Raw genomic sequence first — 16,539 nt, 5'->3', positions numbered from 1 at the left:
TATGCGAAACATCTCGCTTCCACGCACACAATATATAGATTATTAGTCGGGGAAAAGATGCGAAACGTTTCGCTTCCAACAGCCAATGGGCAAAAGTATGCGAAACGACGACTTGCTTCCACGCTTACAAAATGTGTCAATGAGGGTCACGAATGTTGGTGTGCCAAAGCTAACATTTCGCCGCGCGAAGAATTTTGAAATAAATGCCTTGTACTGACGTAACGTAGCACTGATCTGACCGCATTGGATGCGGTCAGATCAGTGCTACGTGTTTCTAGTCGGGCGTGCCAATCAGAGGATGAGCAGTTTGTTTTCAAAGCCATCGGAACCCCTCGGAAGAGCTATTCCTCTGGCAGAAACGGAAGAGGATATCCTTAAAATGTTCGACGTGCTATGTGGGAGAGCCAAAGTGTCCGAACTGGATGGAATTGTGAAGTTTGAAGATGTATCAAGTTCCGCAATTATAAACACTCACTGGAACAAAGCAGAATGCTGGTGTCAGTGGTGGACGCGGGAAAGGCACCTTAAACTATTATGCGAGGCCACGACAGACATGACTGCAACTGTTTGGGACACGACACCATTTACAACGAACGCAGTAGAATCAAAAAACAGATTGAGTGTGCCATCCTCAAAAGGTAAGCGTCCCTAGTATTTTAACAAACATAGCCAAATATCGTACATTTTGCTCCGGCGAACCACCAACGCTTAGTACACTATCTGCGTCAACATTTCAAAATCTTCTTGCTTCAGTGGTTTTGTTACCTTTATCATCTTTTTGATAATCAACATGTGTTACCGCAGTACAACAATTTCTTTAGAAACGAATGACTTTGTTCATCTTTTTAAGGGCCTAGTAACCTACTTTTACAATTGGAGCACCAATACAGAATGGACAGGCTGGCTACTCAAAGCATGTGGCGGCTGAGCATGATGTAATGATTCATCATCGATCAGATTCACAAGAGGCTTTGGCTCGGCGAGCGATGGCCAAAGCAACATGGAGAAGGCAGAAATTCTCGAAGACCTCAGACAACAGTGGCCCTCCCGACACCGTGCTAGAAGCTAGCCCAGTAAGTGCACGTGGTAAAAGACCTAGTCCAAGCCAGCATGAAAACAGTCGCAGTAAGAAGACCAAAACGGAGCTACTTGGTCGACTTGTATCTGTGGAATGCATTGGGGATGACAAAGTTGCCTTAGGATGGTTTGATGCTAGAATTGAATCATACCATAAAAGTCTGGGATTCCTTTTGCAATTTTTGGTGAACGAAGAGGAGTACATTTATGCCAAAAAAAAATCCAGACAAAGACATAAAGCTTCTGTAAACGCTCTCTGTAAAGGGCTGAAGCCCCGCAGTCATGTGTTACAAACGCCACTATAACTGGCAGACTTTCATGATTCGAGTTTTTTGAGTTACAAACTCAAATTTACAAAGTTAAGCGGACATCGCATTTCAATTTTTCTTGTTATAAATGAGTAAATCCTATTATTCCGATAGTCTATCTAACGTAGAATATATTCTTAAGGTTATACCGTTGCTCAAGTAGTTATTCAAGTAAGTTTAAGATATTTAAAACAGACAATTGTGTTCAACAGCCTTAAAGCATTTTCGTTTTTTAACATTTTCTACATAGTCGAAATCGCTCGGGAAGGGCTGTAATTGACGGAATAACGAATGCGAGGCTTTTTGTTGTATTTTATACATAAGACGTAGAGACAAATACAAGTTAACTTGCGGCATGGATAGAAATATGTCAAATAAATTTATATTTATGTGGCTCTTTTTATTAGGAAAATGTTGCGCTTTCCACAGAGAGTCTGTACAATGAAATGTTTCGCATCTTTTTGCCCATTGTCCGTAGGAAGCGAAACGTTTCGCATCTTTTCCCCGACTACTAATATATATATTGTGGGCGTGAAAGCGAGATGTTTCGCATACTTTTGCCCATTGGCTGTTGTAAGCGAAACGTTTCGCATCTTTTCCCCGACTACTAATATATATATTGTGGGCGTGGAAGCGAGATGTTTCGCATACTTTTGCCCATTGGCTGTTGGAAGCGAAACGTTTCGCATCTTTTCCCCCGACTACTAATATATATATTGTGGGCGTGGAAGCGAGATGTTTCGCATACTTTTGCCCATTGGCTGTTGGAAGCGAAACGTTTCGCATCTTTTCCCCGACTAATAATCTATATATTGTGTGCGTGGAAGCGAGATGTTTCGCATACTTTTGCCCATTGGCTGTTCGAAGCGAAACGTTTCACATCTTTTCCCCGACTGCTAATATATATATTGTGGGCGTGGATGCGAGATGTTTCGCATACTTTTGCCCATTGGCCGTTGGAAGCGAAACGTTTCGCATCTTTTCCCCGACTACTAATATATATATTGTGGGCGTGGAAGCGAGATGTTTCGCATACTTTTGCCCATTGGCCGTTGGAAGCGAAACGTTTCGCATCTTTTCCCCTACTACTAATATATATATTGTGGGCGTGGAAGCGAGACGTTTCGCTTTCACCCGCCATTAGCTTTGGAAGCGAAACGTCTTGCTTCCGCGCGCACAATATAGGAACGCACGACTGGCTTCAAAAATCACATTATGTTCGAAGGAATTCTTTTGCATATTATGCCAACTGCTAATGCCCCTTCATCTTCGGCATCTTTCTCATCCACCTCTCGTTCTGTCCTGTGTCTGTCATCACACGAAAGAAAAGCTGATTCTCAAAAAATCTGCTACAAAAGGAAATTGACAAAAACAATATGAAAACCATATATCGAAAGTTTCTTATTCTAAAATTTTATCATACGTCTTAATTCAGAGCTACAAAGAACTTCTTCCTTTAGAGTTATTGATACTGTTCTTACAGTACCTCTTTCCACTAGCGAAATTTTACAAAATTCCTTCGCGGCGAAAAGGTAGCGCGAATCCAGAACAGACTCCAATCGAGAGTGGGTTAATTCTAGATTACTATTAATTAACTATTACAGCATTCATTTTTAAAATAGTTTCCCAAGCCGACTAAGCTAACTAAACGTCGAGTGTATCTTTCAGTAAACAAAACATGCCGTTATGACGCCGGAAATCCAGCTCACGCATACCATACCCCGTGACTCACGCAAACCTCCGACTTACGTGCTACTACAGTCATTCCTTTCTAAACATTTTTTTTTTGACCACCACCGTACCTTTCTACCCAAAAAACTCATGAAACCGCCCGGTTTTAACCAGTTTTAACCTTTCAAAAATTAGAGCGTTCGAAACTAAATAAGATCCGTAATCACAAACAACATACAGCCGTTTACCAGCACTCTTTAAAACTCCTGAAACCCTTCAAAATCAGGCAAAATAAATCTTTGAAATAACCTTTATCAATGTTTCTTATTTTTTATTCAGTTCTATAAAATACCTTTCATACACTACTGTCAAACAAAAATTTCAATTTCCTCAAAGTTTCAAGACAAAAGAATAACAAATATTTCGTGCACAATGTAATTTGATTAAGCCAATATTATCACGTCTAAAAATACTTCAAGCAATTCAGTGAAAACCCGTTTTTTTTTTTCGTATCAACGAAAACCACTTTCGAATAATCAATACATGAAAATAACAATAAGATCAAAAGGAAGAAAGGAACCTTTCTAATTATTTGAAGACTTTCAAAGCCGTGATATTATGCATCCAATCCGCGATAAAATTTAATTACAACAAAATCCAAGTTCTCATTTTGAAGTCCATTTTTTTTCAGTTACCTTTATCCAACTTGTGAAAAATTCCATTCAAGTTCCTATTAATACTGTACATTCCCAATGTTTTGCTCAGGTCTTCAGAAGCGTCTTACTAACCAAATCTAAAATAATTCCAAAACATGCTGTACAAACATTCTACTCTTTGTGACAAACGACTTGACGACCAATTGTTCAGAAATGAAAATCGACACAGTTCTTGCTAAATAAAAAAAAAGTTTTACGGCGGAGTCAGGCTCAAAAAATTTACCGCAAGATCACACCCCCATTCATAGTCAGAAACCAGTAAACCATCTAGTTTGCTAAAAAAAAACACTGCGTGACATCAATGACGTTACCTTTTTCATTTACAAAAATAACTTTAACTTGTCAAAGTAAGTGCAATTTCACAATGGTGAATATCAGTACAGTATGGGGCCCAGTTCTCGGCCGGGTCCAGTTCTCGGCCACTTTGTGTTTAACGCGTTTTTTCACACTCCAGTTGAATTAAAAGAAAAAGGTATTTCCTTCAAACGATAGACTGATTCATGTGCTTTAAGTATCTTGAGTTTGATCGTTCAATTCGATATAGAAAGCTCACACGTCGAGTTTACGCGGAGGTAGGTGAATTTGCATTCCCGAAAAATTTGTTTGTTTACGGCTCCTTAAAATTCATGGATGTAGTTAAATTCGTATTTTATCCAAAAGCCCCCACCATACGAGCTAATTTTTGGCATGTGAAACGTAGAATAATTCAGCTTTCTGCTTTAGTTAACTTTTCGTTGAACCGTTGTATTTTTTGGTCTTAATTTACTTCGAAATTTTTTCTTGCGACGTTTGCGTATTTGCCAGTTCTCGGCCACCCTGCTCGCTATCACAGCTTAGCGCTTGGTTTTTAATATAATTTCATCTGCTGCTGCCAGAATGAAAGAAATAAATGTTTTAAAAATAAAGTTCAATCTTATCTCTAAGTTTTGAGCTGACTCTTGTCTTGTCTATTATTTCTACAACACCTAAATCTTTCAAGACCTTTTCACTGCAAAATAAACCATCTAAATGCACGGGTCACACAATGCGGTTTTGCCAGAACCTGCACATAGGCAACTAGGCGCGTTAAAATCCTTCTTTTCTAAAGTAAAACAAAGCCTCATAAAAATAATTTGGGATCGATATAACATAAATAGGTTTACAGAGTGATTTTATGACTGTGAAAATTAATTGAGCATTTTTTTTACAGATAATTACGCACAAGCTTTTTAGTGGCCCAGAACTGGGCCAAGGTGGCCGAGAACTGGGCCCACAAATGGAGCTTTTATTTTTATTATTGCTCGGGCAAATTAATTTTTGACTGGTCGATAGTTTTACACCAAAAAGCTGAATAATGTAGCTAGCTCTGGGAGAAATTTCAAGTTCCTGCGGTTCTTCTGAGGTAAGAAATACAAGTTTACGTCAAAAGTGGCCGAGAACTGGGCTCCATACTGTACTTTGCCCCGTAAGCTTTTTTCTCTGTCCTTCCGCCGAAGCAAAAAAACACAACCTGATTACACATTAACCCAAAAGTCGACCAAGTGTGCCTGCAACGATTTCCTGTCAAAACTAAAATGAAAACCATTGCGGTATGCGTCACCCGTAGCGGTTTTGTAGCAACCCCAAGCTATCCCCGTCTTTTTGGCCGACAGGAGACTATGCTCTAGGACGACCAAAGGGTAAACTATAAATCGGCCACGCCCGATTAAAAATGCTAGCATAATCGGGAAATGCCTAGTCGCCACGCTCTAAAGCAGCGCTTCCATCGGTTCGTTCTACCTCTTATGCGTCATCAAAAAAGTTGAGAAGTTCCAAACTATTTGACGCACCTTGAAGAATATTGAAGTAATCAACACCAACAACTGAGTGGAGCAAATTTATTGTAAATGTAGCGTTAGATGCATAACGTTGAAATTCAATAGCTCGCTCACCGACCCTAGCGTTTCCAAGAAATGAATATTACTGGCTGGATATCTTGATATGACTTGTAGATATTCGTCTTGCTGATCCACTGCTCCTGGCTTTTCTGCTTCAAGCGGACACACCGTCAGTTTCATCTTACTAAACATGACGTCTTCTCCGAGTCGCCGATTGATCTGTGATGTCCCTGGTAAATCATTGGGATGGATGAATCCATCTAACATTAGCCTGTGTTGTATCTCAGACGCGTAGGTGCTCGGCTTTATTCGTTTTTGTACTTCAATGTATTCAAGAACGTTTGCGTCAATTTTAGGCTCAGGGAAATTAGCTCGTGGTGTACGAATGGACGAATTTGTTACATCGTAATTGCTAATAACTTTTTTTACAAATCTATGACTAGTCCTGACTTCTCTTGCAATAGCGCGTTGACCTAATCCTTGGTGGTTCAAATCTAATATCCGCTCACGAACATGACATAGACGAGGCAAAACCCGAGCGCCAAAGGCGCGCGCCGCTAGGGAAGTTTGGGGGCATGCCCAGCCCCCAGACAATTTTGAAATGTAGAAGCTCTGATACGCGATTTTGAGCATTTTTCATGAAGTAATTCTTAAAAATATCTATCTCGTTCACTTCGTTCAAGCGTAAAATGACATTTCCTCATTGCTTTTTAGATACTTTGGCAAGTGACACTGGTGCCGTTATAATGGTGATGCTGTTTTCAGTTTAGTGTTTAGTTTTCTCTTTCCTATACATATGCCTATACCCTTTCTTTCTTGTTTTTCGTCTTTGCTATATAAACCAAACCTCCCCTTCCCCCATACTCTTATATTGCTCCTTCGTTACTCTTCCTGCAAAGAAGTGTGCGGGACGACTGGTTTTCTTTTTTAGCAATTTATATGTACTAGTAATAGCGGAGCTCCCAGCGGCCCGAAGGGCCGCTGAGCAGAGCCCCATACCCATAGAAAACTTTTAGAATGCTTTTGGTTTTTCATGGTCAACATGGCTAGCGGCATGGTTCGCGGGCGCGTGCGCCTAGCGACGACGACGACGACGTCGCCCCAAAATGGCGGCCATACTCAAGAAATCGGTTTAAGGTTATGGTTAACGTCAGCTTACATCTTTAATATTGGACATCAATGTCATGGTCAATTGACAGCTGACAAAACAAGGTATCCGCTGACCAGTATCACATGACCATATCGCGGGCTCACATATAGAACTCATCGATGTCCACTGTTTTTTAATGTTTACCGCTGACCAAGTAATGGTTTACATCTGATCGCGGGCTCAAGTGATGGCGGTATCCGTTGCGAAAGTCATTGCGAGATGAATCGTCGAGTGTACTTTCCGCGCGAAATCATTTTGCAGCGTTGTTACGAACGAACACATGAAAGATTTGCTCTGCAAAATGGAAATGGCTGCTCACTAACTGTTGTAAATGTGAAAAGACGGAATAGAAGTAGAATTAAAGGCCTTGAAGTTCTTCTAAAGGCGAGTATTCATTTCTTTATCGACAAAATCGAGTTCTAGTTTGTGGTTGTTTCTGCATTTTGCAATCATTTTCACGCCATTTATACGGTAAGCTGCGCCGGTTTTAAACTTCAATTTTGAGTAAAAACTGCTTTTTTATCGGCCACTTTTTTTCCAAAACAAAACACTAGTTCCCATTATTCAAGGAAATGAGACTCTTTAATTTATAGCAGCCAAAATAATTATCGCAATATTGTGCCGTACGTCCAAACTACGCATTATTTCATTCAGTTTCACTTTCGCATTGTTTACTAGAAACTATGCTGGGAATTAACGCAGAGTTTATTAATTCGTTAAATACAAGTGTGAATCGCTATACCGACTGTCTTTCAGTCAGATAGTATTTTTTAGTCAAAGAAATTAATATCATGCGAACAGAGTTATTTTCAAAACATTCATCGGGAAGCCGGAATTGACGTTTAGTTTTGTCAATGATAATGCTTTGGCTCGATTTTAAATTTATGATATATTTACTACTTCCTTTTCTTTAATTGAATCTCTTCATTGTAAATTTAATATGCTGTACCTTTCTGTGAGTACCTTTCTGTTAGTACGGCTACTACTTATTAATTTACTCCGAACTAGATAACAAACAGCATTTTACACTCTTGCAATAAGGGCCTGTTTACAAGCAGGTAGGGTAACCCTAGTGCTAGGGTTACCCTAGCAAGAGGGTTAGCCCGGGTTTACAAGCAAAAATTCGCAGGTAGGGTAACCCTACTACCCGGGTCAACTTACACCGATTACGCTTCAGTTAACCTTGTAAAATTTTGTCTTAAGAAGCTTTTATTCGAAAATAATTCCATTCCGGTGCAAAAATACGACACATTGTGAATGAACACGATGTTTCTTGGTCACAATTCGCTGTTTTTGCCCCTTTTTTCGGTATTTTTAAACATATATAGCTTCTTGGAGCCAAAATAAAGTTGTTCCGGGTAGGCAAAATAAAGTTGTCCCGGGTAGGCAGAGCGATTACAAGGCGCTAGGGTAACCCTAGCGCTCAGCTAGGGTGCTAGGGGGACCCTAGCTACCTTGTTAACACCTCAATGAAAAAAAAGAAGAAATGTGGGAGCGATTGGGTAACCCCCCTGCTAGGGTAACCCTAGCACTAGGGTTACCCTACCTGCTTGTAAACAGGCCCTAAGATAACCCGTCAATCGACTCAACATCGAAATGACGCGAGTATACAAACAAAGATTTTGTGACACAATCTTTCTAGGTTTCTTTTAAAAAGCAAATAAAGTAGGAAAAAATTTAAAATGTTATTCACCAGCCTAGGTCGGTCGGTGTTGGGGAAAATTGTGCCCTCGGTCTTGGAACCACCATGTCCATCTATATTTATCGAAAAGGGCGAAGTAAAAAACCGGGAGCTCCGCTTTAGGCTTGGCTAAATCTATTTATAGCGTAAATAAAGAAACCACAAGAGCAGTCGACATACATCGAGTATGTGTAGATAGACGTCTTAGCTAACACTACCTAATGGACGCTAATATGAGCAAATCAGCTACGCACCACCGGGCAGTTAAAGATTTAAAACAGTTACTGATGGAACAGATGGAACATTGGAGATTTTTGAAAACCCTCCGATCATCTTTTTCAAAAAGGGTAGATTTCTTAAAGACATGCTAATGCGACGCGACCACTAAACACACATATGGAGTCCGTGCAGGTATGTCTTTAACTTAATTTTCATTTTGTTAATTTTGCAGAGTTTGCATTAATTTGATTTCAAGCGCCTGGCCTTTCTGAGGATTATTTTTCCAACCAAATATTTTTTTTTTTCATTTTTGGTTAAAATCAAGACGAGGCAAGTGCCTCGTCTTGCCTTATGTTAGTTACGGCCCTGCGAACAAGAGAAGGTAGTGCTCTTCCATTATCGTATAGGCCGTCGTTCGCGTTTTCACGAATTAAGTTGTATGTTTTCTGCGGACAAAAAATGTATCTGTCATTTCAATTTGAAATAAATATATTTTATCAGCCTCAGATGTATTGATTGCTTCCCTTTTATCTACTTACGAAGCTCTTGGAAATTCATTTTCTGGCTGCTCCCGAACAAACCAGTTATATGAAATGAATATATGAAATTCATATATTTGTACTGCGGATATACATTCTAAGCAAATGAAAGATTTTTTTTTTCATTTGCTTAGAAACCAGTTATAGGCGTCAATTTCCCACGCGCGCGATAATTTGGAACGGTCCGATTAAACGAAAAAAAGCCCGAAGAAAACAGCTAAAAGAGAGCTAAAATTCTGTCTGGAAATCGCTTCTTTTGCGGACACTGACAGGTGAGCGTATTCAAAAGTTATCCAGCTTTCGCAAAAAGGTCGCAAAAAGGCGAGGAAGAAGAGGGTTCAAAGCGATTTCGCGCAGCGTGTTCAAATCGTTTCGTGAAAGAGTTGCCACCCTTGTCAATTATTGTTATAAAGTGAGAAAATTAGCATATCTGAGAACCGCTCGCGCACAAGACAGCTCAGCATACGACAACAGTGCTGTCGTGTTTATCGATAACGCATGAAGAAAAGCAACACAGAAATCAAACGAAACCACGTGAGTAACATTCTTTTATTAATTTATTCAATTCCTCAACTGTCGTGGTCTCCCTGTGCTGTATTTTTTAAAATTAATTCATTGTCATTACTTTTTCTATTGCAAAATATTACTCAGTGTTGCAAGTTTCTTTATTTCTTTCGGTTCCCGTCCCCATGGGAACCCCGTATCCCGAGTTTTCGTTTCCTGTCTCCCGTATACCCCCCCCCCCCTTTGCGTCCTGGTTCCAGCCCGCTATCAATCCCCCTCCTTCTCTCGGTTCCCGTACCGATGGGAACTCCGTATCCCGACTTAACTCCCCCGTAGACCTCGCTCCCCCTCCTTCTCCCGGTTCCCGTCCCCATGGGAATCCCGTATGCCGAGTTCTCCTTTCCCGTCTCCCGTAAACCTCTCGCCCCCTTTGCTCCCTGTTTCCCGCCCCTTATCAATCCCCCTCCTTCTCCCCGTTCCCGTCCCCATAAGAACCCCGTATCCCGAGTTATTTCTCCCGTAGACCTCGCTCCCCCTTTGCTCCCTGGTTCCCGCACTTTATCAATCCCCCTCCTTCTCCCGGTTCCCGTCCCCATGGGAACCCCATCTCCCGAGTTCTTCTATCCCGTCTCCCGTAGACCTTCCCCCTTTACTCCCTGGATCCCTCCCCTTATCAACCCCCCTCCTTCTTCCGGTTCCCGTCCCCATGGGAATTCCGTATCCCGAGTTCTCCTTCCGCGTCTCCCGTAGACCTTTCGTCCCACTTTGCTCCCTGGTTCCCGCCCTTATCAAATCCCCCTCCTTTTCCCGGTTCCCGTCCCCATGGGAACTCCGTATCACGAGTTATCTCTCCTGTAGACCTCGCTTCCCGTTTACTCCCTGGTTCCCGCCCTTTGCCAACCCCCCCTGCTTTTCACGACCAAACATATACATTCCCGTTGAATTAATCCAAATGGGGTTGTCTATGCAAGGCTTAGGTTCATAGTTATACGGCGCAGCAAACATGTGGTGGTCAAATCTCGTAGTTCTACAAAAAGACGAAAAGCTAGGTATGGTCGGTTCATCCAGAACTTTTTCACCATCGTTAGAATTAAGCCCGAATTCTCTCATCTTCTTCTCGTAAGTGCCGTGTATTCCAATGTACGAGTCACACACATTTGTTAGATTTTCAAATTTTGGCGAAAACGAAGCCGGTGGATGATGATGTAGTCTTGCGTCATGGAAGTACACTTTACTCATGTCATTCAGCCACAGGTGAAATGTTTGATCTCCGAATGGATGACATAACGTCTTATTCATATCTTGTGCCAGGAATTTGTGGATTATATCTTTTGAGAAGATCACAAACGCTTCATCGGCCCAGGTAATACCAGCCTGGCAGTGGAAATGCCCCCACACCAGGTCATTCTTCGGTCGCAGAGGAAGCTCCGATAGAAGTCTCTTCAGGCATAAGAAGTAGTCGTCATCTATCTTAAGAAGATACTGAAAGTCAAATTTGGCCTTGGCCCATTTGATCTGATTGAGAAATCGTTGCCCGAACACCAGGCCTCCAGCAACCGGTAGAAATTCCAGATCATGATAGCGCTGTCTTTCTTGCATTACAAGGGCACGCTGAGCAGGGTCCGCAATGATACCATCAGTAAGGAAGATGCATATGACCTGTTTGGGATAAATCAAAGAGTAGTAGTAGTTAGGAGTAGTTTTCCAATAACTATCATTGGAGCAAGTAACGATCTTTACGTTGGTTTACAGTGCTCGTGTTTAGGTCAAAACATGGCGCAACGCACTTTTTAACAATTAGACGGCAAGCTGATAGTTTCGCCCCTCGCTAAACTATCAAAGTCGAAAGAAACCGAGAGCGAGCCGTCCAATTGTTTAAGCATAAACCGGCGGCTGATCTATTAAACACAAAATATCGCTAGAATTGAAGGTTTTGATTGATAAAACAAAGCGAAAAAACTGAGCACACGCTCCTAGAGCCGTCTATCGATCATTAGCATAACCCACTGACCGTCTATTAAGTAATCGCGCAATCTGATTGGCTACACAGGTGCCGTCTATTCAACAATAACCATTCCACGAGCACGCGTTGGATATGAGATGGTAGATAGCCTACGAGACGATCTCATATCCAACAAGCGTGAGTGGAATAATTGCTTTATTAAAAACGCCTAAAGAATTGCAATATTTGAGCTCCCAAGCTGTTTTCTTCCGCTTTTCAACCTTGCCTGTTTTTTCCCGTCCAGCTCTGATTGGTTTGTTACTCTAATTACTGCCGTAGTGATTGGCGGTCAACAACTTAAACCAAACAACCAATCACTGGGCTCTAAAAGAGTGTAATGAACCAATGAGAACTGAAATGAGAAACGAGTAACCAACGGCACTGCGCGGGAACTGATAAACACGCAACCCAAATCACAGTAGCTCTGTAATTTTGCACCTTTTTGGCTGAAACGGCAATATATGAGCTCAGACTTGTTAGAGCAAGTTGATAATTTCTGGAGTCAGTTAGAACAACGTTAACTGGAGAAATGAATAATACAAACATGGTACCTCTTTCAAAATAAAAGTAGTTTGATTAAAAAGGCATTTTGTGCTCTATTCAGAGATGGGAAGTGGAAGTTGAAATAACGTCTGTTTATTCACACGCTACGGAAAAAGGGATTTCCCCGCCTTGGTCAGAAACCAAACGAAAACCTTTGTAAGATTTATGAAAACAAAGGATAAGAGAATTGGGCCTAGTGTTCCTTAGTCTCTATTGGTAAAGGGGTATTTTCGCACCTCCCTTTAAGTGGGTATATACTCATTATCCCTGATGACTCCGCTAGGGATCGGGCCTACACCTCTCGTCCTGAAAGAATTCGCACCCTTCCAACTGCCTGCACTCAACATACGCTATTTACCTGACTGTGGTTACAGTGTCTCCACCATGTGGATCTTATTCCCTGTCGTCTGTCAGATCTTTTTGGTGCACTGCCAACAGTAACCAATAGCAACACTCGTTTCTTACGATTTCCCAAGTCTTTGAAGTCGCTTTCTAATATGAGCGGAATGGGTTCGTCTTCACGTGTTTTCTTGTCTAAGCTTATTGGAAAGCTTTCGTTCTTTGCACTGCTTGAGCCTTGATTGTAGCCCATCATCATAAGAGAGGATGAAAGTGCTAAAAAAAGCAATAAGCATGCTAAATACGGGAGGTATCTTCTCCATTGTCTACACCTCATGATAAATGTTGGATCCGAGTCCAGTCGGCAACTAAGAGAAAAGTGAGAAAATCACATCTCGATTAGTTGCAATATCATAGCGGAAGTTAATTTACATCAACCTCGAAGGGCGTATAACGTTGGAGAGCCAGTTTCTAGAGCTAGGTGTACGGCACAACTCACTTAAAAGAACTGATGCCAATACTATATTCTATAACGAGTGGTACCGTAAAGGTATCCAAAAGGTAAAACACAATAAGTTCCTAACACTACTAGAATTTTGACCTCTAGCATACCTTGGAACAATATCTGCACTAAAATTCCTGTGGAAAATGTACAACCGAAATTATAACACAAACAACGACATTAAATAGATCTAAATATGAAGGCTCCTTGACGAAATTAATAAATTCTCCAAAAGAAGCGAGCAGGCTCGTGTACGATAAACTCGTTGTAGTGAAAAGTTCTGCCCAAAATAAAAACCAACAGAAATGGCTTAAAGATTGCAATTCAAGACACGATAATATATAGTGAAGTGCCGCCTACCAATAAAGCACAAGAATCAGGCGGATACCAACAAATGGGTTCCTGACAAAAATAGGAATACAAGAAAACTTCCAATGCTCATTCTGTAGAGAAGAACCCAATAAGCTCATTCACCTTTTCTGGAGCTGTCCTAAAACCGCATCTTTTGGGAAAGCTTTATAGCACGCATAAAACTTTATCAAATTATCAATTATCCCTGACAACTAATTCTTAATTAGATAGCACTGTTGGGCTAGGACTGAGACCGGATTCTTCCAAATCCAAACATCAAATCAACTTCTGTTTCCTATCAGCCAGGCATTTATACATATGGCTTTGTAAAACGAAACGGAGAACCTCCGACTCCACTCGAAAGCTTTCCCAAAACTTAAAAGCTATAGATAATGTACACCGAGAGGCTATCAAAGGTTCCTATGAGCAACTCGTGAATGCAAGAGATATTTTACTGGGCCTTTCAATAACGTTTTTGCGGCGGTCAATTGTAATTATAATTATGGCGACAGCAACGAACACCTCTAATGCGCCCACGTCTGAAAGTTCAATTTTTAATAAGATTCACCTCCCTCCTTCTTAGATGCTATGTACAGTATGGGGCCCAGTTCTCGGCCACAGAAGTCGTAAGCTCGTATTTCGTACCTTAGAAGAACCGCAAGAACTTACAATTTCGCCCATAGCTAGTTTCAGCATTCACTTTTTACGTCTTATGCTATCGAGTGGTCAACACTTTGTTTTTGCAAGGGCAGTAACGAAAATGGTGGCTCAGTTTGAAGCTCCAGTTCTCGGCCAGCGGGCCTAGTTATCGGCCACAAAAAGAGTGAACACAATTCGCTGTGTTAAAAGGGCTCAATTACTTTTTCCAGATATAATTACGATCACAAATTGTGTTTAAGGGGCTTTTAGACAAGGATCTTGTCAGAGCTCCGAGTTTTAATTCATTTTTATTGTCAAAACAAATCTTTCATTCTTTTGGCCACAGCTGATGAAATTATATTAAAAATCAAAGCGCTTAGTGGTGATTGCGAGCAGTGTGGCCGAGAATAGGCAAATACACAAAAGTTGCATGGAAATATTACGGAGTGAATTTAAGCCGAAAAATACAAATGCCAAAAATTGGCTCTTTTGGTAAGTGTATTCCGATAATATACGAATTTAAGTGATACTGTGGGTTTTGAGGAACCGTAATCGAAAAAGTTTTCTGAAAAACAAATTCGCCTTCACCGTCCTGTACAAGTGGAAAGACGAGACTCAAGATATCGAAAGTACAGGAATCAATCCATCTTTGGAAAAAATCTTTTTATTTGAGTTTATTTGTGGCGCGAAAAAAACGCGTTGAACACAAAGTGGCCGAGAACTGGTCCCCATACTGTACCCTAACTGATATACTAATTACGCCCCCCCCCCCCCCAAAAAAAAAAAAAAGTCCTAGAAAGAAATCCCCCACCCCCCGGGTTAAAACAAAAAGAAACAAGTGTTAGCTTAGAAGAGCTTGGAAGGCACCTCCTTATGGAATGACTTGGTAACGTCTCGAATAATTATTGTCTTTCTAAATAGTCTACTAGCTGTGTTTTCTAAGGAATTCAAGAGGGTTCTCTTTCTAAGTTAGAATGCAGCTCACTTGTAGAAGCAAGCCTGGTCCCTGACATCCTAGATATCATTTATCTGGATACAAAGCGACAGAGTTTGTCAAACTCCCAGGGGCTGGGGTCTGCTACGGCGAGGGCAATCCGCTTAAACGTCAGTGAACACACAGTACTTGGCTCCAGCGATATAATTTAATCTGACCAACTCGTAAGCAAAGACATAACCAAAGAATATTTTGCAATACTTCTCTGCTTAAGACCAAGCCCGTGACGCGATATCAATTACTTCATAGGGCAAAAGACGCTATTTTTGAAAACATAAACGACATTTTAAAAATTCTATTGGACAAAGTTAATCCGAGTTCTGAAACAAATATTACATTAAAAACTCACTGGTGGATAACAGCTTGATGTAGGTTGCAGTAACAGTTAAACACTCATTTACAGCTATGACAGGTACTATGTATGATTACATAAGGTGGAAACTAACCTGCCATTTCGGAATTCAAAACAAATCATTTGTACGTTGGATTCTATATTTTTCTGAAAGCGAAAGCGAATGAGCAGAATATAACTAAATAATCTGATTTTCTCTTCTTACATTCCTCGGACCTTAGCTAAAAACCCGCCTAAGTCAAGGAATTAAAAATCAAAATAATTAACAATTAGACTATGAGATCGAGATTTCTATGAAGTGATAGTTGATGAGGCCGAAGGCCGACTAAACTATCGCCTCATAGAAATCGAGTGCAAATACTCTAATTGTTTTAGTAGAATTCTAACTCATTTTCCTTAAAATAACGATTTCTAATTATTTTTCTACAAGCGTAGTTTCATAACTGGTTTCATTTAGAAAAAACTCACGAGTTTTTATATGCTCACTGAGTCCACTTTTTTATGCTGTAATTAAGGCCGTTTGTAAGAATAAATTTCATGCATGCGCTTAATTAATTCCTATTTGACTTTTGACTATTACCTTTTTTCTATGACAACCTTATTGCCATTAGGTGTATGAACTACTTGTAGCATAAAACTTCACGCTTTGGCAAAATCGCGCGCGCAGTCTGAATTGTGAGTTGAAACTTTAGTTGTGTACTGCTCACGCTTATCAGCTCATTCAGAAATTCTGACGTTTAAACGGTGAATTTTCTTCTTTTCGTCTTCTTGGGAATCGAAATTGCCATAAATATTTTGAAATTTCCTTTCAAAATTTAGGGAAAAAACGAGAAGATGTCGCCATTCTGTTGACGACCTTTAGCCACTGCACACTAATTAACAATTAGAGGGCGAGCTCGAGGTTTCTATCGGCTGATAGTTGGCGAGGGACTTCGCCCCTCGCCAACTATCAAAGCCGATACAAACCGAAAGCGAGCCGTCTAATTGTTTTAGCATAACTCAGTGGCCGATCTATTTAACACAGAATATCACTAGAATTAATTTTTTGAAGGTTTTTATTTATAAAATTTAGCGAAAAACTGAGCGCACGCTCCAA

At 40.7% G+C, this 16,539-nt stretch overlaps 2 protein-coding genes and 1 long non-coding RNA gene across 3 annotated transcripts in view; 1 reads left to right on the top strand and 2 right to left on the bottom strand.

Moving 5' to 3' along the window:
• The window catches only part of LOC144638410 (uncharacterized), a 158,122-nt gene that overhangs the window by 1,410 nt on the left and 140,173 nt on the right, over positions 1-16,539 (bottom strand). The gene's annotated exons all lie outside the window — the stretch shown is intronic.
• LOC144638701 (uncharacterized) lies at positions 363-1,773 on the top strand. Its single transcript, XM_078497920.1, has 2 exons — positions 363-638; positions 851-1,773. Exons 1-2 carry the CDS (start codon positions 380-382, stop codon positions 937-939), a joined length of 348 nt encoding a protein of 115 aa, XP_078354046.1. The 5' UTR covers positions 363-379; the 3' UTR covers positions 940-1,773.
• On the bottom strand, positions 9,734-15,581 carry LOC144638544 (uncharacterized). Its single transcript, XM_078497736.1, has 3 exons — positions 15,538-15,581; positions 12,625-12,973; positions 9,734-11,380 (listed from the first exon to the last, which is right to left on the bottom strand). The coding sequence occupies exons 1-3, from the start codon at positions 15,564-15,566 to the stop codon at positions 10,565-10,567; spliced, it is 1,194 nt and encodes a 397-aa protein (XP_078353862.1). The 5' UTR covers positions 15,567-15,581; the 3' UTR covers positions 9,734-10,564.

This window comes from Oculina patagonica, chromosome 14 (assembly GCF_052425735.1).
Source record: "Oculina patagonica isolate OP01 chromosome 14, crgOcupat, whole genome shotgun sequence".
NCBI lineage: Eukaryota > Metazoa > Cnidaria > Anthozoa > Scleractinia > Oculinidae > Oculina > Oculina patagonica.
Note: the sequence above shows the minus strand (reverse complement) of the source record. Positions and strands in the feature narration are given on the sequence as shown.